General features: G+C 52.4%; 1 protein-coding gene across 4 annotated transcripts in view; it reads right to left on the bottom strand.

Moving 5' to 3' along the window:
- The window catches only part of PAX7 (paired box 7), a 102,182-nt gene extending 90,695 nt beyond the window's left edge, over positions 1-11,487 (bottom strand). Inside the window, exons 1-4 of one of the 4 annotated variants that reach the window (XM_053576629.1) lie at positions 11,304-11,487; positions 8,561-8,796; positions 7,876-8,005; positions 6,736-6,870 (exon numbers count right to left, since the gene is read on the bottom strand). In XM_053576629.1, coding sequence (XP_053432604.1) covers positions 6,736-6,870; positions 7,876-8,005; positions 8,561-8,796; positions 11,304-11,388 — 586 coding nt within the window. In that variant the 5' untranslated portion in view covers positions 11,389-11,487. The remainder of the gene's footprint in view (positions 1-6,735; positions 6,871-7,875; positions 8,006-8,560; positions 8,797-11,303) is intronic. The other 3 variants (XM_053576631.1, XM_053576630.1, XM_053576632.1) reach the window with 3 other exon arrangements.
- Positions 11,488-22,447: the final 10,960 nt, after the last annotated feature.

The raw sequence follows: 22,447 nt of genomic DNA, 5'->3' as shown, positions 1-22,447 counted from the left end.
CTGAACCGCAACTCGGGGGTGGGGGGAATTGGGCCAATTCATAGGCAGCCAGCTCCGCTGCCCCTTACAACACACCCTCACTCTGCTCAGCTGCCCAGCGATGAGCGTGCCCCGTGCTCCTGAAGCACCCTGAAATGCCCTCGGAGCCTCTTCCTAGCTGGACTGCAGGCGCATACAACCTCATCTCACCCCTCCGGAGATTGCTTCCCCCAGACTCTTTTCCTCTCCCCAGGGGATGTAGTTCCAAGTGCAGCCGACCTCCCTCCTTTCTCATCCCTTTCCCCTCACCCCTTCCTTTGGCCCCCACCTCCCCTTTGCCCTCGACCCCTTCTCTTCCTCCTCCAGGCCTCTACCCTTCGCTGGCTGGCTGGTAGTCCCCCCTGTGCTCTCTGGACTCATTCCCTGCCTCACTCTCCTCCACCCCACTTTGAAGTTTTGGAGAGATCTATCTACTAATGGCGAAGTTTCCCCCTTAGGTCACCGTTCTGCCTTGATTCGATTTGGGAAGGCGAGTTCCCTCCCTCCCCCTGCCCGACCCCAGCCGGGTGGATAGCTCCAGAGCAGGTCAGAAAGCCTGACCCCATTTCCACCTTTTCCTCTTTCAGCCAGAATTGGGGGAAGGGGCAAAGATGAGAGAAGCCTCTACAGCAAAAACTGAGGGGGCATCCCAATCTTCCAATCACCTCTTACCCTTATACTCAATTGCATTTCCTAATTACGCCATTAGCCTGGAGTGGGAGGGGGAGAAGAGCTACTTTTCTGGAATTCCTGGAATGTGTCTCCCCTTGGGGTCTTCAAGGCCCCAGAGCCTCTAGGGAACCTTTCCTTTGGGGTGTCTCCTCAGTACAGGAACCTTTCCCCTCACCAGGCATTGTCTTTTCTGGGCTCTTAGTTCTGCTAGCCTTAGACTGTGAGCTTCCAGGGCCAGACCCAGGACCTGGTGCATTCCATGATTATATCCTCAGGGACCCTTACCCGGCAATACAGAATAAAGCTTCATCAACTTTGTTGGTAATGATATAGTATGATGTCAAAACACAACTCCAGAAAGAGAACCTGGAAGGAAATCTCATTTGCTCAGCTCTTTCTCACTATATAAAAATATGTTTTTGTATAGTATTTATATATAATGTAGTGTGTGACAACTATCATTTTCAGAAAGACACATTAAAAAAAAAAAAGGCCAAATAATCACCTTACTGCTTTAGGGCTACTGTTATGTGTGCTTTTAAATCCTTCCATATAAATTCCACTGAAAATTTGGAAAGCTGTGAAAGGGGAGGGGCGGCGGGAGTGGGGGGGTTAATCCGGGTTTAATGCTGCGATGCAGTCGCAGTCTTAGGACCAGGGTTAGCCCGATTGCGTTATCTCTTCCCAACATTTGAGACGCCCATATTTTACCAAGCCAAATAGCTCCGAGAGCAGCGCAGATGGCTGCCGTGGTCGCGCCTCAGGAAAATGTGTTATTAATATCTAAATAACTTCCCAATACTGTCTGGTAAATCTCCCCTCTACCATTCCAAATGATGAATTCGTTTGAAGTCTTCCCCCAGTCTCATCTTTTCAATGTCTCTCTTCTCTCTTCTTCTTAGCCAGGCTTATTTCAAACTGGTAAATATCTAATTCCTTTAACCGCTGCGCCGTGCACACTAGTCTTTTAGGTACAAACGCCTTGAAACAGCCGGCATGTGGCGGTGCGTGCCCTGAGGTGCACGCAAACCCGCGCGCCCTCGCGGCGGGGGACCCCACCCGGTTTGGACGCGCCTGCGTTGGGGAGGAGGACAGCGCGGGAACCTCCATCTGCAAGCCAAGCCCCTTTCCTGGCGCGCCCTGGGATCCTCTCCTGGTTCCCCCGCAGAGTCCCATAGGCACCCCACCCTCTAACACACGGCTCTGCCGGAGGCCCCCAGTCCCCCCGCACCTCCTTCCAGCCCTGGGACCGCTTCCCCCGCTTGCTAGGGCGGATAATTACCCTCCGCTCGCCTGTTCTCCCTTGTTTAAAGTTTGTTTTCTAAATGTCTTCTATTAGATTATGCTCGTTCATTCCCCCTCCAACCTTATCTCCTTCTGTCTCTTCTCTCCTTCCCCGTCACACTCGATTTAGGCAGGAGTTTATCTGGCAAACAGTTTGCCGACTTTGTTTATTTACCGCGGGTTCCGGGGCTGCGTGCGCGCGAGCGCCGGTGTTTGCCTTTGTAATAGTTATCTGCTCATTGTTGTTCTTCGTTAGTCTCAGCTCCCTCCTCCCCCTCTCTCTTCTTTGGTTGGGGGGAACGGAGGGAAGAAAGGGGGAGTCTTGTCAGCCCAGTGTGGGCTCGCCCCCTCGACGGGAGCCCCCTCCGCCCTGAGTGTCCCCTCTCCGCTCGCCCCATCCCCCACCGCCCAGGCCAGCCCAGCCTCCCGCGCCCCCTCCCTCTCTCCCTCTGGTCTCACTGAATATCCACCACCGAAGGCTGCCTAAAGCCGGGGAATTGCCTGACACCCTCCCATCTTCCTCCAAGCCCCCATTATGCGAAGCTGATCCCACTCTGAACAGCCTCAAATCCCGCCTGGACTCTGTTTGATTAGATTGCCAACCCGGGGTAATCCTTTGATTTGGTGGAGTGTCAATTACCTTTCTCTAAATACACATTTACAGAGGAGGGAACTTGTTGGTTTAAATCAATGCAGATTGTTTCCCGATAAATGGACTATCTTCGTCCCCTCCCATGCACCCTCTTCCCAGGCCCCTCTCCCTCTCTACCCCCACCCCTTCCCCGTTCTCGCCGATCCGGTAAACAATGCCCCTTCCAGGTGTGAAGCCCCAAAACGGTGTGGGCTGAGCAGAGCGGCGCCCCCCTTCCCCTATTCATTCGCTCCCCCGGAGCCTAATTAAATTTGGCAGGTCCTTGTACACACAATCAAAACAGCTTCCTCCAGTGTAGCAAACGACCGAAAACCGCATTAGCTGCTATCGCCGCTGCCAAATTAAATTGTTTCCCACCTCTTTTTACAAGTGTCTAAAACCGACACTTCAGGCTCTCCCCTCCTTTCCGATCCTGCCCCGTCCTTTCCCACTCCACACCTGTAAGTTTGTTGCTTTAAAACATAAATATGGAAAAATGCAAAGAAAAAGAACTCTGCTTCACACACTTCCTCCTCCACCCCATGTCTTTCAGACCCATGGTGTCTGCAAAATCTCCCTAGGGACTCTGCCACCCTACGGGGTTTTCTCCCCCTGGAGGATAACACCATATCCTTCGCCTCTTCTTCTTATCTTGTAACTCCCCCCCTTTCATATTAATTGTACCCCACTGGGCTTTCTACCCTAGAGACCAACTGGAACCCCATGTCTGATCTGATCAGTTTTGGCTTAAATGTGTGCATTGTCAGGTGCTTGAGGTTTTGCCGATCTCATTGCTTGTCATTGCTTTATCATTGTTTATATTATTACTTATTTCTTCACACTTACTCCCTTAGCTCCTGCAGAGGAATGGTTCGACCCTTTGCAACCCCCTATCAAATTCCCCACAGGAATCTCTCAGGGCTGAGATTCTGGGAGAATCTTTTCCTTTCCCCTCTCTTCAAATCCTCTCTCTGTTGGGTCCCTGCCTTGTCTATCCCCTGATCCTTAGAAAAAGAGGCGAAAAGGAAAGAGTGTAAGTTCATGGGGGCATAGGACTGGGCACTCCACTCTCCAGATGAGTGGAACATGGCCGGAGCCCCTGTCGGCAGCAGTCTGAGAATTCTCACAACCAACAATCCTAATAACTCAGTCTTAACAAGGATAAGAGCAAAAAAAAAGAAAGAAAAAAAAATACGAACAGCCTCATGAATATCAGCCCAAGGGGAGCAGGAGTGAGCTGTTCAGAGATGAAAGTGCATAGAAATAAAAGCTCAATTTAATCTGCTTTAAAACCCTTCAACTTAACGTTTGTGCTTCAAACTCTGAGAGTGAGGACTGATTGCGGATAAATAGTTTCTTACCATGCCTGGAAGCTATTACACCCCTCTCCAACACAGTTTCCTATTCAGCAGTCCCAGTTTTCATTACCAGCTCTAATAAGTCTTAACATTATTAAATGCCAAGCGGACGATAGGAAGAAACGGACTCAGGGAGGAATCTCTCTTTAGTGCTTAAAGAGGAGAGCTCTTAAACCCCTTCTTTGGCGGCTCCCCGCCACGAGCAGGGCAACTCTCTCCCCCCCCCCCCAGAAAGCATTTTTCAAGAGCAAGAAGCCAAAATAAAGTTGTGGGTGAGCACACTTCCCCCTGTTCTGGCCATGGGGCATCTCTGCCTCTGCAGACCTGAGTAGCTGGGGTAGAGGTTGGTAGGTTTTTCCACCATTAACTTGGCCATGAAACTAGTGTCTGGGTCCCCGGAGAGAGAAGAGAAATTCACTGAGATGCCTGTGGACTGGCTGAGGCACCCAAATTGGAAAATGCTCTCTTTTGCCGACCGAGGGACAGACAACCCTCTCTCCTGTCCCATCATACTGCCCCTTCACACCCGTTTACAATCGCACGGGACCCTCACACCAAAGCCCACTTGCACAGATGTACAATCCACCAGTGCCTTCAGATTCAAAAGCCCTATGGGCAGGAGTCATGCGGAGAGAAGTTGGTGCTTACAGGTCCATCTAGTACACAATCATAATGCCCAATGTGCCCACTGTCACTCTAAAAACTACAGGGACATTCTAGACACCAGGCCCACGGCATGAGATCATTTCATTTCTCCCACTCCTCTGCAGACTCAACACCTGTGTTCTGAGCCTCCCCAATCTGGACAGGCTGCTCTTTAAACCCTTTGAGACTTGGCGCTTCCTGGTTCTGCTTCAGGAAAAACCTCCATGCAACGAAGCTGCCTGCCAGCTGGTTTTGTGAGCCCAGGCCTGCACTGGAAGCCCTGAACTCCCTGGAGACAGAGGGATCCCCCAAAGCACATAATCTTTCCATCTTCTTCCTTTCCCTTTTTCTGAGGAAACTTACCTATTTGTGTTTCCTCACCGATAGAATTAGACATACCTGCACCATACACACACATTTAAAAATCTCTCCAAATAAAATCAAACCACCTTCCACTTCTCCCTGGGGTAACTCTCAAAAGAAATGTCTCCTAAGTATTCACCGGGAAAGATTAAGTTCTATGTATCTCCCTCCGAAAGTCCAACTTGTCTCTTTCCAACAGGAACTAAAAGGAGCCCAGGTGTCCCAGGGCTCTGGGCTGACTTGTCAAGCCAGAGGGCAGCATGGCAGGGCAGGGTTCCCTCCCTCTGCAGACGGAGGCCCTTTGGCAGGCCCGGCACAGCAGGGTGCCAGGCGCAGCTCGACCCCTTTCTTCACTGCCCTTTTGTCCTTCTCGGGACTCCAGCTCCATCCACTCCAGGCCCTGAATGTCAATAGCCCACCCCTTCCCCAGCTCTGGCCTATTCTCACACTGGGTTGCTGGGCCCCCAAATCCTTCCCCCTTGGAACAGATGGGTGGGGGCTGGGCGTGGATTCAGAGTTGTCTTTGGAAGAGGGCTTTGTCTGTGAAGTTCATCTTCAAGGTTGAAAGGGACTACTAAGAATTCCAGAGAGACCTGAGCTAGGAGGAGGAGGTCCCGGGAGAAACCTCTGGAAGAAGACTGGGCCAGAATGTGCTCTTTACCAAGCTTCCAGTTTCCAGGGCACTAATGCCACTTTTTGCAGAGCTGTGGTTTTCCAGGTTCCCATGCCACTGTCTTTCCACTTCTCTCAGTCGGCTGGTGTTTGGGGGGCCTCTTCTTCACACCCCCCCAGTCTTTGGGACTTTATGTCTTCCACTTCTATCACTCACCCAGTTGCCACTTAATACTTACAATTTCCAAGGAGAACTGCAGGGGGAGGGGTAATGAGGAAGAACTTTCCCTTCCTTCTCTGGAAACTTCCCCCTCTCTCCCCCAAACCAAAAGCAATCCCCTTTCTCCGTGCAGAGGCAAGAAAGATAAATGCCTTCCTTAGTTGATCCCTGCGAAAAGCTGGGGGCTGGGCTCAGAGTCGGGTCGCACCCACCATACAGAAGCTGAGCTAAGGATGGGCAGAGGGTGTGTGGGGTCCGAATCTCTCCCCCACTGGGATCCTACAACCTGGGGCAACTGAGAACTTGGCCTCGACCCCCGCCCCGGCGGCCCACCCTCGTTCCCCCGGCTCGCCCTGGCAACGTGGGGCTGTCAGACGTAGGCCCTCGCTAATTTTTATTGATTGCAGCGGTCAGTCAACTGTCAGGATGGGTTTCAAGGGACCGTTTAGGGAGCATGTGCGGGTCTGGTTAACAAATTCATTTAGGGAGCCGAGGGCTGGCTCCTCTTGCCGTGGCCCTCCGCCCCCCTTGCCCAAGTTTCCTATAAATAATTGATCAACGCCGGGATGAGAAGCCAAAACGCCAGCTCGGGAGAAAACACCCGCTCCGGAGTACTCCGGTAGACCAGGTGCAGCGCAGGGGTGACACTGCCGCCGCACACTGCCCCGCAGCCCCGCTTCTCAGGGACGCGCAGCTTGGCGCCGGCGGCGGCTCTGTAGTGCAAAGGACGCGCGGGTCCCCACCCACCCCGGCGGGGCGCACACCCAGGGGCGCTGTCCGTAACACCAGAAAGGCTCCCCGCTGCCCAGTGGCCTGCGGGTCCTTCCTCTAGACTCTGGCCGCCTTTCTCTGGAGGCAGGAGCGAACCGCTGGCCCACACCTGCAGCGCGGAGACCCGCGGACTCCGGCGTCGCAGCCCGGGGCAGCCCTACCTTTGTCGCCCAGGATGCCGTCAATGCTGTGTTTGGCTTTCTTCTCACCGTCATCTTCCTTCTTGTCGGCTTCCTCATCCTCCTCTTTCTTCCCGAACTTGATTCTGAGCACGCGGCTAATCGAACTCACTAAACCTCAGAAATTCAAAAGCAAAAGAGGAATATAAGTCGTTGGGTCGGGGCAGCCAGAGAGCGATGGCCCGGGGCCCTAGGGGAAAGTCGGGAAGCCCCCTGCTCCTTCATTCGTCCCTCCTCCCCCGCAGAGGCATTTTTAGGTCTTTACACCTCCTCAAGTTCAGACACCCAGTTCCGGAGGCCTGGCTCCCACCTGGGGCACCGGGGCAAGACTTGGCCGAGATGCCCCCCAGAGCACCCCTGCACACAACCTTGCACCACCACGTACTCCAGCTGCCCCGGGGCTCCCTGAAGTCCCCCCAGCCCTGTGGCATGCAGGTGTGCATCCTGGCTCTGGGTGCCTGAGTGCACGTCACACACACGTACACGCGCACACACACACACACACACACACATGCCAGGTCCCTTTTCCTCTTACAGGCAGTGTGGCTTGGGGCCTCCAACTGTGGGACCCACTGGTGGCTGTTCGTAGCAACAGAACAGAAATGATGACAGAAATGGCGAATGTCCAGATAAGCCCCTAGACATGAACCCCCCTGGGACAGACCTATCTATTTGGGCCATTTCTTGGCGAAAGCTCCCAGGGCACCTGTCTCACCATCTGAACTTCTAGGTTAACTTTTTTTTTTTTTGGCCGGGGCTGGGTTTGAACCCGCCACCTCCGGCATATGGGACCGGCGCCCTACCCGCTGAACCACAGGCGCCGCCCCCTTCTAGGTTAACTTTCACCCCTTTCTGTCTGCTTGCCTGCCTAGCTGCCTGTCTTTCTCTCCTTCCTCCCCCTTGGTCCTAACTTTCTTTTGCTTTCCCGCTTCTTTCTGTTCATCTTCTTTCTTTCTGTTTTGAATAATTTTCATGCCCTAACTCTCTTTGCCTTCTCGGTCCCTTTTCCTTCCAACTTCTTTCCGAGTTCCCTGTCAGCCACCCTCTCCTCTTCTCCCTCTTCCAGCTCCAGCCCCCTGGCCGGGCTCCTGGCAGTCCCCGCCGGCCCAGCTGCCTTCTCACCTGAGGGCACAGTGCTGCGGTCACAGTGCCCATCCTTCAGCAGCCGGTCCCGGATCTCCCAGCTGAACATGCCTGGGTTTTCCCTCTTGTATTCCTCGATCTTTTTCTCCACATCCGGAGTCGCCACCTGCTTCAGAGGTGGAGGTGGGAGAGCAGGAGTGGAAAGATGGGATGGGAGGAGGGAGATACTTTTAATATCAACCTCCCAAGAGCCCCAGGCCAGGCTGGTGGCTCAGGTCGCTATGCCCCCGCCCCCTAAGAAATTGGCTTTATGCTTTCAAGAAACATGTTCCTGGCTCCTAGGAAGAGAGCTGGTGGTGGGGGGCAGGGATAAGTAAAATAAAACCTAATTGGAATCTCAAGAGCCTTCTCTCACTGCTTACCCAGACTGAGAGATTTCCCCTAATCTCAGAAGGTGTTAAGGATTTGGGTACAGATGTTGGGACAGCCCGGGAAGGCTCATGGCCTAAGTCTTGGACAAGCTAGACCGTATTACCCTCATCTCTGAGAAATTCAAATAATGGGAAAATAATGGGTAGCTATCTGGGAGTAGGGGACACTGTCCTGCTGTACTTTCTGTGGGTGTCATACTATCCTGGTGACACAGAGCAGTAAGAGGGCCCACAGCCAAGATCCCCAGACCATGGGAAAGCTAGGGGCTGGCCTCTGTGGCAAAGACACTCACTCTGGGCTTGCTGCCGCCAATGGCCCCAGGCCGGATGGACCCAGTCTCCTGGTATCTGCAGAGAATCTTGGAGACACAGCCGTGGGAGACACGCAGCTGGCGAGAGATGACACAGGGCCGGATGCCATGGTGGGCCATCTCCACTATCTTGTGGCGGATGTGGTTAGGCAGGGGTCGCCCGTTGATGAAGACCCCTCCAAGCTGATTGACCCGGCCTTGGCCAAGTGGGGTGGACACTGGAGAAGGGAGAGGAGATGAGAAAGGAGAGAAGCATAGGATGAAGATGGGGAGGGATGCTGAGTACACCCCTGACTCCAATTTTGTTTGAGTGGGAGAGTGACTCTCTGACATCCTAACATCCGGAGGTGCCGTGGTTTGGAAAACAAGTGTCATGACTCTGAAGGAGGGTTCTACAGAGAGGGAGAGAGAGGTCCTGGGGGCAACAGTCCCTTCCCAGACTGTGTCCCCAAACGTCTGCCCCAGTAGGAGGAGTGAGGGTACACCTGGAGGATCTGAATGCTCCTGCAAAGGGGGGCAAGAGAGACAGAGGCCAGAGAGCAGAGCTGGCAGAGCTTTAGAGATCTTGGTACCAATGGCTCTCTATCTCCTAGGCCACACTTGGGCCACTCGCCTCCCAGAGAGACTGATAGTCTGTGACCTGTGGCCCATCTGGTCAGTTCCACAATCCTAGTTGTCAAGACTGAGCCATTTTATTGGGGGCTAGAAAGGACTGGTTGATAGCTGGCACTCACGGCTCTGCCTTCAGCGGTAGAGCTGTGCTACTTATGGCAGAACAGCTGAGGCACAGGCTAGGGACAGATGCCATGATGCTCCTGGCCACTGCCTCTGGGGGTACCTGGTTATACCTTGGGGGACTCCCCTTGTTTCTAATCACTCTCAAAGTCCTAATTTCGTTTTGGGATAATTTTGGGACTGTCTGCGACTCCTCTCCTACATCAAATACTTTACTTGGTCTCAGAAATGCATTGACTGTCCCTGCAGGCTCTGAGACACTGGCTTGCAGATGGGCCACAGTCGCATGTGTGTGACTTTGGGAACCTGGAAGACAGGCACTCCTTACGTGCGCTGGGGAGGAGAGACACTCCAGTCGCTTAATGCAAAGTCTACACAATTTCTTCACAGAAGGTTGAGGGACACCCGGCGCATTAATCCGGCCTCGATCCCCCCAATTTGGGGACTCAGCGGCTGCGGAGATCTGGAAGATTAGAACGATTTCACAGCCGCCGGAGTGTTGGGAGCCCGCGGTGTAATTGGAAGGGAGGAGGCAAGAGGAGGCTTGGCTGCTGAGCTATTCCTGCCGTCCCCTCCCTCACTCTCCTGGTCCCCCCACCACTCTTTGTAAAAGTAGGTGTCTGAAGCCACCCTCGGATTTAATCAGAAATCATGCGTTGCCAAGTCAGAGTCACTCGGTCTCCGTGGCGGGATATGCCATTAGCGCTCGAGAGCTCTTGAGCGCCCAACTTTATATTCAAGAGCCTCTTTAGCGACCGGCACTCGGCTCTCCTCAGTATTCTGCGTCATGTTGGGCAAATATTGTTCTAATCCGCGCGCGTCCTCAGCCGCCTGCTTTACTTGCATTCGCTACAGGAGAGTGCCACGGCAAATCCCCGGGCTTGCGCGCTCTCCCGCCTGCGTGGCTGCTCGCGCGCACTTGATCACGGAGCCGCTCTCTTGGCCTCTGTCTAATTCAGGGACCCGGCGCCGTCTCGCTGCCCAAGGGGCCCCCCTCCTCGGATCGCAGGCTGCCTGCCCGCCCCCTCCCCTCCTGCTCTCCCCTTCCTCACGCACCAGGGGCTCAGGCAACTACAAGAAGAGTAATTAAAAAAAGAAAAGTAGCACAAATCTCTGCTTCTCTCCAACACCCTGGGCTACCTAACCCCAGAAGGCAAATGATCCTTCCGTGACAGGTCCAAGGCCTTTCACTAGTTTAAAAAGAAAACAGAACAGAAAACGCCCCTAGCCCTTTCCCCAGCCGGGAACCCGTTGCCCGCCGGTCCTCTCCCGTCTCCCCGGGCGCTGGAGGTTTAGAAAAGGGACAGTTACAAAATTAACACGTTTCTGGCGTTTCCACGTTGCCCGTGACCTCTCGCCGTTTCGAGGTTCTCTCCCCGGAGATTTTCAGAGTGCGAAAGCCCAAGTAAAAAGTTTTTTTGGGGAAAAAAATCGTTACTATTTATTATTTCGAATTTACTTGTTTCCAGGCCGAAAAGCAGGAGTATTTGAGTGTCGCTTTGGAAGAAACGACAGTCTTCCTAGTTTAGACATACAAAGTATCACACATGGTAGGTATTTCGAAGTAAAAGGGATTGGAAGACCACGCCAGGGGTGGAGAGAACAATTCAAAACAAGGGCAGAGAGACGATAGCCAGCGAGCCCCGAGCGCTGAAAAACTATCAAGGAAGAAAAGTATCTGAAAATAGTAGAAAGGCATGAAATTTACTAGGAGGCAAAAATCTACCAGGAAGGAGTTCCAACCCGCGGGTAAAGGCCAGCGACTGGTGACCTGTGAAGTGGAGGCCGCGGGTCAGTGAGATCCACGCAGGACGGGACGAGTGTCCGTCCCAGAAACTTCCTGAGTCCCGCGTCGGTCCTTGGACACAGAAGGGAAGGGGATCCCACTGCCGCTGAGGGCGCCGACAACCCCCCTTGGAGACTGCCACCCCTCCATGGACCTCGAGTTCCTGGCAGAGGGTGGAGGCGAGGCAAGCCTGGGCGCTCTTACCTTCCAGAGGAAACCCGGTGCGGGGATAGTTCTGCCCCGGAGCCGGCCGCATCATTCTCGGGACTGTGCCGGGAAGGGCCGCCATTCTTGCGCAGCTGGCAGGGGACGAATCCAGAGTCGGCAAGAATCCCTTCCCTGTCCGCTCTTTTCGCCCCTGCTGCGATCTCTTTCTTTCCTTCTTCTTTTTCTTTTTTTAAACCTCTTTCTCCTCCCCTCCACACACACTCCCTACCCCCACCCCCCAGCCCCCACTGCAGTCAAACCCGTCCAAAAGCTGGGGAGGGGGGTGAGGTGGGGGCCTAGGTGGGGGGGAGGAGGGAAGGTGGCGACGAGGAAGTTCAAACAAACAAACACTCCAACCCCAAGTCCGCCTCTGCCGGCTGGGCTCGGAGAGGAGTTGTGCGGACTGATGTACCCCGCAGAAGCGGGAGACTAGGCCGGGCTCTGCAGGGGCCTGGGGGGGACGCGGCCGGAATGGGGGGTGGGCGGGCCTCGGACTGGCGAGCCACGCGCTGTCTCGCTCGGGGCCAAAGTTTCTGAGCCGAGACGGCCGAGTGGATTTCTTTTTCGTATTTATTTATATATTTATTCTTTCGCTCTGGCTCCCTCCCTTTTCTCCACGCCTTCTCTCTGCAGAACACACTAGCTACGCCCTGCGCACCAGCTCTCGCCACGCCGCCCCCAGGAGACTTGGGGAAGGAAGAAGGGGCCTCCTCAGGTTTCGGGATGTGAGGGGAAGGCGACAGGGGGTGACCCGGTTGGGGAAGAGAAGTGGAGAGTGAGGGGGCTCGGGGGATGAGCTGGGTAAGTTGTGCAAAAGTGCTCAACTGCAGCGGCGGCGGAGGAGGAGGGGGAGGAGGAGGCGGTGAACGAGATCTGATAGGTCCGGACTTTTCTTTTATTCATGAGGAGGGAAGGATGGCCTGGGCGGAAGGGAGCGCAGGACCAATAACGAAAAGAAATCGGCAACGAATATATATATATTTTCCCCTTTTCTAGTCCTCGGCTCGACCTCGTTTTGGGGGAAAATTTGAACTGCCCGTGAAAACAGAGAGAGCAGAGCCCAGGGAGCTAGGGACTGGGGACGAAGGGGAGTGAGGCCAACTTTGTCCAAGTGTCTTCCTTTGATGAATGGGCTGGATCCACTGAGTCCCCAGACCTTGGGTCGCCCGCGACCGCTCTCCGCGCCGCGGCCGGGCTCTATGGGAATGACTGCCTCCGGTCCGGCGCCTCTCTGGATTCTCTCGTCTTTTCTCCGGCCGCCCAGGGTCAGAGCCTCTGTATTTCACGTCTTCTTTCTCGTCTTACACACTGAAGTTCCGCGAGTGGGGCTCCCAGGAGCATGGCCTGGGGTGACTTCAAAGGAGCGATTACGATTATCTGGGTGTAATAACGTCAGAGCCCTGGTGTCGGGTTCTTGCTCTTTTGGCAACTCTAGGAAGCCCAGAGTCACGGTATCTGGGTCTCCCGCTTGGAAAAGGGGGTCTGCCAAGTGTTAAGGACATTTTTTTTCCTCCCCTGCCAGGTCCCGAACCCCTCTTCTTCTTGCAATCCTCCGGCCAAAATCCTGAACCCCTTTTCAGCAGGTGTATGTGTCCTGGGGACTGCCCGGCTGCCAAGTGCTGAGGATCTGGGGGTCCAAAGAGGTGGAGGTGAAAGGGGAGGGAGCCTGTTCTGGGTGCATCAACTCTAAGCTCTTTCACAGGTGGATTGGGGGGACGCTACAATTAGATGATTGGGAGTGGGGGTGGGGTGACCAGAGGTCCACGGTTCTGCTTGTGATGGCCACAGTGACCAGTAGCCCCAGCCTCAGGACACTGAGTCCTGGGGGCGAAACGCCCTCCCAGCGGGGCAGGACGCCACAACTGCAGGCCTTTTGTCTCCCTGGGGAAAGAGTGTCTGGGCCCAGAGCTAGAGGCAAAATACAATAAAATAAACCCAGCCCTCAAACTCGCCCCCGGCCTGCCCTCTCTTGGCGGTGGGGTCAACCTCATCTTAGCCTGGGGGGCTCTCCACTGGCTGGCCCCAGTGTGTGCCCTCCTCCTCCCTCACCTGTGACCTTTGCCCCCCTCAGCATGTGTCAGAACCCCTTCTCCCCTCTCTCCAGGCACAAAGGACTCACCAGACTCTTGGGGAGGGGGGTCTTTCTGGGAATGGGGACCCTGCTAAAAAACTTGTTAAACTCACACTCTCCAGCAGCTCCAGGATAGAGAATGGAGAGGCTCTGCATTCCTAATGGGGAGGCTCTGCTCTCCTAATTCCGCTTTAGAATTAGAAAGGTGGCACAGGGTGCCTGGACCAGGCTGCCTGAGTTACAGGAACCTCACCATAGAGAGACTGGGGAGGGAGAGATTGTGCAGGGAAGAAGGTAACCCCCTTCTCAGCACCCCCCTTGCTGGGGGTGGGGTGGGGTCTGGCCTGCCTTGACCTCCAGAGGTGGATTTATTGTTTCTATATTCCTTCTATACAGGTCACACAATGTATCCACAATAATATATCCATAGCAGTGTGTGTGTGCGCACACACACACACACACACAGAATACGCATCTTGCACATTCATTCATTCGTTCATTCATCCATCCACCACTTCCCTCCTTACTTGGAAGCTTTTACCACCCCTCTTCCCTGTGTGTGTGGAAAGGACCTGTGTCCTTGTGGTGACTATGGGCCTATGCCTGAGTCTGTGTGTGTTTAGGTGCAAGTGGGCTTATGTGTGGGTCTGTTTGGGGTCAGGAGGAATAAATGTGCATTTCTAAGTGAGAGTTTGTGTTTATGTTGTGGGGTCACATCCATGGTCCATGTTCCCATGACATAGCTCTAAGCACGGGGTCAGGAAGGTGTGAGTGTGTGTTTTGGTCAGTTTCCCTGGGCAGAAACAGGCTGTGGAGGCTGCAGCCTGGGAGCCAGAAGGCTGGGAGGCTCCGTCCCTCCTTTATAGCAGGCGCCAGCAGTCTCAGGAGCCAAGTGGGGTGAGCTTGCAGCCTGGCACCTAAGTGCAGGGCCCACCACCCCGTCAGCCATCTCCAGGGATCCCCGGAACCTCAGACGCCCTATGCCGGCGTCACCTGCCCTTGGGGTGGTTACTCATCCTCCAGTTGCCCCCACAGACTCCCAGCAGCAGTTCCACTCAAGACATGGCCGGGAGCAGGCTCCCCCAGACCCAGCACTGGCCCAGCCAACCTTGCACTTTGGCAGCTTGGGGATTCTGTGGGTCCGGCAGCGGCAGGCGCAGTGGGGGAAGACAAGGGAGGGGGGTTGTCTGTTGGAATGAGCGTGGCCGTTCTTGCCTGTTGGAGATCAATTTCACAAATGATTTTTGCAACAATTAAGAAGTGTGGCGGGTGAAATGGCGATTTCACATCAGCAGGGGAAAGGGGGGTTCACCTGGAGAGTCAGGCAGGCAGGCAGCAGCTGGGCTGGGGGGAGGATTTCTCCTCCTCACTTCTCTCTTTGCCAAGCCCCTTGTCCCAAAATTTATTCCCCATGCACACACACATTAACTCTTAAGACTTCCAGCCTATGCTGTGAGAAGTTTTCCTTTAGCTTCTCTCCCTCTCCACCTCTCTCACTTTTTTCTGTCTTGTCTCCTCATTGTCCCCCCACCCCCAAGTCTATCCTATGATCGGTTTGGAGATCAGCCTTCTTTCTCTCTTTCCTCCTTGCCTTTCTGACTTCACTCTAGCATTTTCTCTCTGGGACTCTGTCTTGTCTCCACCCCCCACCCCCTCAATCTCCATGGTTTCCTGAAGTATGTATGGGCCTCCATTGCCCTCTGCGTTGCAACTCAGACCTGAATCCCTGGGAAGAGCCTTTGGTCCACATGGGCTTGGCAGAGGCCTTGGGGAAGGGATCCTTTTCCTCCGCTTGGTTCTGAGGGTGCACCTCTAAGTCCAGCCCCCCCCCCCAAGCCCCCAGGAATCACTCTCTTCCAGTGCCCTCTGGCTTGGACAACTGTCCCCTACCTCTGTTCCCCCTGTCTGGTCTGAGGTCTCTATAGCTCCCCGTCCCCCTTTGTAAGGGCATCAACAATGCTAATAACAACTCTTCCTTCCATGTTTCCAAATCGAACCTTCTAAACCTCATTAGAGAAAGAAACAGGCCCAAGGTACAGAAACAAGACTCCAGGTTGAGTTCAGCTGGGGAAACTTGGCCTCTCTCTACCTGTCCCTCCCCAGACTGTGAACTAATGGCAAGCATAAGACTTAGGGAGTCACAATAGGACTCCCCCCGAGTGGCCAGTGGCCTCTTCTCCCAGCCCAAGAGAGGGGACACTCTTTATTTCAGACCCCTGTGCACGATAAGAACTTTTTGAAAGCAATTACCCACTAAATCTGCCTTTAAAGGGTAATAAATCCACCTTGAAAACCAAGGGTTTTGATTTCGGCAGGGGCCTTTTGCATTTTCAGAGGCTCTGGCCTGCTCTGCTCTGCTGGAAGAAGCCAAAGACATCGACAAATGGAATTATTCAGTCTTCAAATGTTTGATAATGAGAGAGAAGGGGGTGGCCGTGGAGGTGGGGAGAGAAATGGAATATCCACAAACAAAGGACTCTCTGGAGGCTCCCTCCAGGTTCCAGGCTGCAATCCCTCAGTGCTCCATTGGAAGAACACCTTTTCCCCACTCCCCCAATCCCTTATGATTATGTTTTCCTTTTACCAAGTAATGCTCTTCTAAGAGTGACCTTGAAATAATCTGCAGATCCTGAATAGGAAGGAGAGGGAAACTAAGGCTTGATATTTTTATTTTCTCCAGAAAAATAAAATAGTATGTATAGGATGCTAGTTCTGCAGGTAAAGAACGATAAGCAGATTTCTCCCTGGCCTAATGTTCGATAAGGTCTCAGTTGAGCCTCCCCCCTTCCTTCTTCCTCTTCTTCTTCCTTTTCTTTATTTTATCTCCTCTCTTCTTCCTCTTCCTCCTTCTCCTCTCTCCTTTCTTCTCTATTTCTTCCTCTTCCTCCCCTTCTCGGGCTGGTCCCAGGAGCCTCTTACCTTTCAAGGTTCTGGCTATAAAGACAAGTGAGGCTGGAGATCAGAGGGAGACCCAGCAGGTGCCAAGATATCTCTCTCACTTCCCCAACTGCTGGGCTTCCTCTTCCTCCTCCTGCTCAGGGTCCTCCTCTCCTGCTAACCACTTTTTTTTTTTTTTTGTTAGAGACAGTCTCACTTTGTCACCCTCGGTAGAGTGCTTTGGCGTCACAGCTCACAGTAACCTCCAGCTCTTGGGCTTAGGCGATTCTCTTGCCTCAGCCTCCCAAGGTAACTGGGACCACAGGCACCGGCCACAACGCCCGGCTATTTTGTTGTTGCACTTTGGCGGGGCCTGGGTTCCAACCTGTCACCCTCGGTATATGGGGCTGGCGCCCTACTCACTGAGCCACAGACGCCGCCCTTTTTTTTTTTTTTAATTTTTGAGACAGTTTCACTCTGTTGTCCTTGGTAGAGTGCCCTGGTGTCACAGCTCACGGCAACCTCAAACTCTTGGGCTTAAGTGATTCTCTTGCCTCTCAGCCTCCCAAGTAGTTGGGACTAGAGGCGCCGTCCGCAATGCCGGTCTATTTTTTGTTGCAGTTGTCATTGTTATTTAGCTGGGCCAGGTTTGAACCCACCAGCCTCAATGTATGTGGCTGGTGCTGTAACTGCTGTACTATAGGCCTTGAGCCCTGCTAACCACTATTCCACTGGTTTTCAGAGATGCATGTGAGGCCATCTACAGGGTGGTCCCCAATATCTATAAAAACCTTTCCTCTCTGCCTGTGACTGGCAATCCCTCTTTCCTTTCCATCTCTGGAGTGGGAAAATGGCCTTCCCAAGACTAGGGGAATGCCCCTTTCAACCAATCTGGTCCCAGTGGCCTAAAGGAAATGAACCGGGATGAAGGTGACTGCCTGTGCTGGAATGCATCTGTACAGATGCTGAGAGTGTGTGTGTGCTTGCATGAGAGTGTGTGAGTGTGCCTGCATATTGGCTAGTGAATAGGAATGCACGCGTGTACACATGAGTGTGTGTAACGGGAATTTCTGTTTCTTGGCACCATTTGAGAGCCTCCGAGGGACGCCTCCTCCCAAGCTTGCAGCTGCCAGAACAAAGACCAAGTGTCAGAATGGTGCTGGGCTGCCTTCTCCGGCCCCTTTAGATCACTTCTCCAAGTTCAATTTACACCGTGCGTCCAGCATCTACGGGTTGTAGACTTTACCCTTGGACAATTACCTTATCACAGCTGAGCATCTACAGAACTGGCAAAACACTTTTATTAAACAAATCAAAGGCAGTGTGGGCCCAGCGCTGGCTTGGAGCTCAGGCCTGAGCACAAGTTCCAAGGAAGTCCACAAGCCCAGACTGACTTTTTCTCCGAACCCCTAGGCTTCTTAGGGGGTGGGGCATGCTGGGAATGAGGGAGAAAAGATCAAACACTGCCTATACTCCACCTCAGATTGGCTTGTTGCTAAGAGAAAGCTGTTGGAATTGGGTTCCCTTGGTCCCCAGGGCTCCTGCCTCCACCTCTCCCTGGGAAGCCCACTCCCTGTATTATGGATCACTCAGTGGGAAGGGGTCTTTCTTTGCTCTCCTGGGTGCAGGAGCAAAGAACGTGATGGACGCTTACGGAAGCTCCACAAGGGCAAGGGTACTTGAGTGTGTATTCATTGCTGTACCCTAAGGGCCATAGTCGATGCTCAATAAATAGTCATTGGGTGGATGAATGTATGAGTGACTGAATGATCCAAGCACAGCCAGGACACCTGGACTTGGGGAAAGGCTGGAAGATGTAGGCTTAAATCTCGTGGTGGTAATGATCGACCATGTGACATTGGAGCTTTGTGTGCTCTCTGTGTGCTGAGGTTTCTAGGTAGGTTAACTGGAGACTTGCTCCTTGCTCATCAGGATGGGGACTGGCCAGCTACGTGTGGTGAGCGGTGCTCAGACAGAACTCAGAACCCGTCTCCCAGTGCTGTCTTAAATAACAGTGACGGGAGTTGAGGAATATTCCCTGCCTAGCACTTGGTCTGTCGTTGGCAGTCAGTATAAGCCAGCTTCCTCGCTTTCCTCTTCTTTGAGAGTCAGCCACTGGGATGCTTCTGTATTTGTCTCTGTAACTTTAGGGGTGAGCTTGGTCTCTGGAAGAATGCAGGCAGGGCTCAATAAGGCGAGAAGTTGAATGATCATGTCGCTCTTTGACCTTGGGCACCTCTACCCCTAACTAGCATTTCTGCATGCCTGCTCTGTGCCACACAATGCACTGCACGCCTGTCTGATCCCTGTGGTGGGTATCAGCGCCTCTGTTTTACAGAGGAGGAGACTGAGATTCAGGGAGGCTCAGAGACTGGTCCAAGCTCTGAGACTGGTCTAAGCTGTTGAGACTGGTCCAAGAAGTTGAGACTGGTCAACAGCTACCAGGGGACAGGGAAGCGATTTTAACTTAGGTCTCTAATCCACCAAAGCTCCTTTTGTTTTTCCCTCTTGAGGCCTCAGTTTCTCTTTTTGTAAATGAGATGATCCTGGATACTGAGCATAGAGACCGGCATGTGGCAGGTGCTCAGAAGTTGTCACTGGGTGAATGAATGAAGCCAAAACATTCCGATGATCGTAGGATTTTATATACTGCCACAGGAGTCCTGCTGTGGGTGGGGGACGGGAGGACCAGAGAACATTCATTCTGGGAGGGAGCTTTTGAGATGACCTTGTTCAAGGAGTCTGCAGTTTCGGGAGCTCACTTGCTTTCTGGAGGTTCTAGGGAGGCCGGAGGGCTTTTTTGCCTGGCCTGAAGGTGCTCAGCCTTCTGGGAGGAGGTGGCCAGTCTGGGGGTGCTCAGGAGCCCCTGGCGGGTGCCAGGTCTTCATTGAAATGTATAGGTGAAAGGCAGAATGCCCCGCATATTTGTCTAGGTGAATTAAAAGCACAATCCCCATTTCCCAAAGGGAGCAGTTGGTTCATATTTATACATTTAGTCTTACAGGTGTAAAATAGGTTTCCTTTATGCTTATATAATAATTTTTCATTTGAATTTCAAGGCTTTATTCCCTTCTTTGGATTCAAGTCTTCCACCTGAACCCGATTCTCTCCATAACCATTAATTCCTTCATCATAAAAATGAATTCCATCTAATTCTCTATAGTGGCAGTTAGAGCAGATCAAAAAGTACTTTTGCAAAGGAGCTCCCCCTCCCCCCCTTCTGCCATTGTCACTTGCAGCTCGCCTGAGCACCCCACCCCCTACCAATGCTGAGTTTCAGAAACCAGGGCTTGGAGCGGAAACACTTACTTCTTGCTCAAGAAGGGTTTTTTTTGCGCGCGCGCGTGTGTGTGTGTGTGTGTGTGTGTGGGTACACACGCCTGCACATGTTCACAGGACTGTTGTGGAATATCCTCACTTTCTGAAAGGGTACAACAAAAGTGACTATCATGGTAACTCACTACTTCACAATGAGCAGGACACTCTGCTAGGCACGTTACTTACATGACATCATTTTGCCCTCATACAAATCCATGAAGTAGATGTCTTCATATTACAAGATGAGGAGATGAAGGTCCAGAGAGGTAAAGCAAACTGCCCAGAGTCACACAGCGAGGAGGGGGTGGGGCTTAAGTCTTTAAAGAATATTATTGATTTATTTCACTATATATTTAAAATGTATTAACTAGTTCCTGACGTAGTTGCCACCTTCCCACGCCTGCCCCTTCCCTGCACTGGTCTCTTTCTTCTCTCTCCAGAAGTAGCCACAATCACTGAGTAGATGTCTGCACGTTGTGTCTGTACGTGCTGTAGCAGGCAGAATCGGGGGCCCCCAAGATATCAGGCCTTAATCTCTGGAACGTGTAACTGTTACTTTCATGTGAAATAGCGTTTTTATAGGTGTGACTAAGTTACAGATCTTGAGATGGGGGAAATTATCCAGGATTAGCTGGTTGGGTCCGAAATGCAATCACATAAGAGAGAAGGAAAGGGAAATTTGACCCAGGCAGAAGAGGAGAAGGTGACGTGCTCGTGGAGGTAGATACTGGAGTGATGTGGCCATAAATTTAGGAAGGCCAGCGAGGAACATTTGCTCCCAGAGCCTCCAGTGTGAGCACATACTGCCCATACCTTGATTTTGACCTGGTGATGGTAATTTAGGACTTCTGACCTCCAGCACTGTGAGAGAAGTCTGTCTTTTCTTTCTTTCCGTCCTTCCTTCCCTCTCTCCCTCCCTCCCTCCTTCCTTCCTTCCTTTCTTCTTTTGAGACACCCATCACCTTGGCTAGAGTGCCGTGGCATCATCATAGCTCACAGCAACTTCAAACTCTTGGGCTCAATCAATCCTCCTACCCCAGCCTTCCAAGTAGCTGAGACTATAGGTGCCTGCCACACGCCTGGTTAGTTTTTCCTTTTTTCCCCTTAGTTTTTCTATTTGTTTTTTAGTGTTTTTTTTTTTTTTTTTTTTTTTTAGTAGAGATGGGTCTCACTCTTGCTCAGGCAGGTCTCTGAACTCCTGAGCTCAAGCAATTCACCTGCCTCAGCCTCCCAGAGTGCTAGGATTACAGGGGTGAACCACCTCACCTGGCCCATTTCTATTGTTTTCAGTCACCGAGTTTGTAGTAATTTGTCATGGCAGCCACAGAAAATTAATATGTGAGCTTTCATCATTTTACTTACTTATATTAAAATATGTGGGTTTTGCAGCTTATATAATAGTATACTATAGGCATCATTCTGAAACACGATTGTCTTTTCAACATGATGTTTCTTAGATGTATCCTTATTAATGTATTGATTTAAAAGAAAACAAGATCCTCCATCTCTGGGCAGACAGTGTTGGGTCCTGAATGGTGTCATATGTATCTCTGCAGACAGCTCTTCAGGGTAGCTGTGGGGGCAGCCCTGTTGCCGCATGCTGAAAAGGTGGGGCTACAGCTGCCTTGTCTGCAGCCCCAAGGATGGGGTCTCAGGTGAACACAGATTTGCCACTTATCAGGAGGGCTGGACTCACCGGGGACCTGGTTTCATGGGAACTCAAGGATTCTATGTCTCTGAGACCTTGGAACATCTCTCAGGGATGAGAAAAACACCAGGAAAATCAAATGGAGGTGAGAATGCGTGTGTGCATTAGTGTGAGCTCCCGAGGTCACACACATTGTCCCCCCCCACCCCCACCCCCCGCCGCGACCTGAAAAGCAGTGAATATTTGTTGAGTGTAATTGGGAGAGTGGGAAGAGGGGTGGATGATCTGGCTATATATGGGTGATGTCATTTGTAAGGTTATAAGTGAAAACAAATGTCCATATTCCTTGAATTCATCTGAGAAGGTGCTGTTGGTACCTTTGTTGAATACTTCACAGTTGATGGAGTTTTCATGTCCATGTTTAAAAAAAAAAAAAACAACTGGATTCTTGTCTCAATACTGTGTGAAACGGAGGTGAGCTGTGATTACTCCTGATGAAAGGATGCTGGGGACTTGAGTGGTGAAGTGGTTTTCTGGTGTCATAGAACAAGCACGTGCCAAAGTCAGGGGTTAACCCTAGTGAGTGGGACTCAGCAAGAGGATGCAGGCTTTGAAACCCAGTGAGCTAAATTTTAATCTTGGTTTCAATCACCGGGAGCTGGGTTTCCTGGGGCAAGTTACTTAACCTCTCTGAACTTCCGTTTCCTCTTCTAAGGAATGAGCACAGTAACAGCTTGTGGGGCTTGCTGGAGAGAGAATGCACGTACCTTGGCTGGCACTTAGCAGGGCTCAGTAAGGGGCAGCTCTTACCGCTTATCCTCAATTGAATATTATTTTTCCTCTTGCAGTCCTAGGCTATAATCTATATTCCACAAAAATTATCAGAGAAATTTAGAGAAACAAGCCACCAAGCCAGTGGGCTGACATCAACTGTTATCACCAGGAGCTTTGAGTTATCCCTTTTTGGGGGTCGTTGGGGCGTGATGACCTGTGACCTGTGACCTATGAGGCAGTCAGCAGGGGTAGGCCCCCAGTGGATCTGGGGTCATTTCAGACTTCTGGAAAGACCTGATAGACCACTTTCGAATCTGGGGTTTTTCATTATGTAGGGGGCAGTAAATCAAAGGGTCTGCCCCAGGCTGCAAGCTTAAAAGGGCCCCAGGCTGGTGGAGCTGGGCAGGGAAGATGCTAAGGGGGAGGGGAAAGGGGAGGCTGGTGGCTCCCTTG

This window comes from Nycticebus coucang, chromosome 22 (assembly GCF_027406575.1).
Source record: "Nycticebus coucang isolate mNycCou1 chromosome 22, mNycCou1.pri, whole genome shotgun sequence".
NCBI classification, from domain to species: Eukaryota; Metazoa; Chordata; class Mammalia; order Primates; family Lorisidae; genus Nycticebus; species Nycticebus coucang.
The sequence above is the reverse complement of the archived record's forward strand: the minus strand, read 5'-3'. Positions and strand labels throughout refer to the sequence as shown.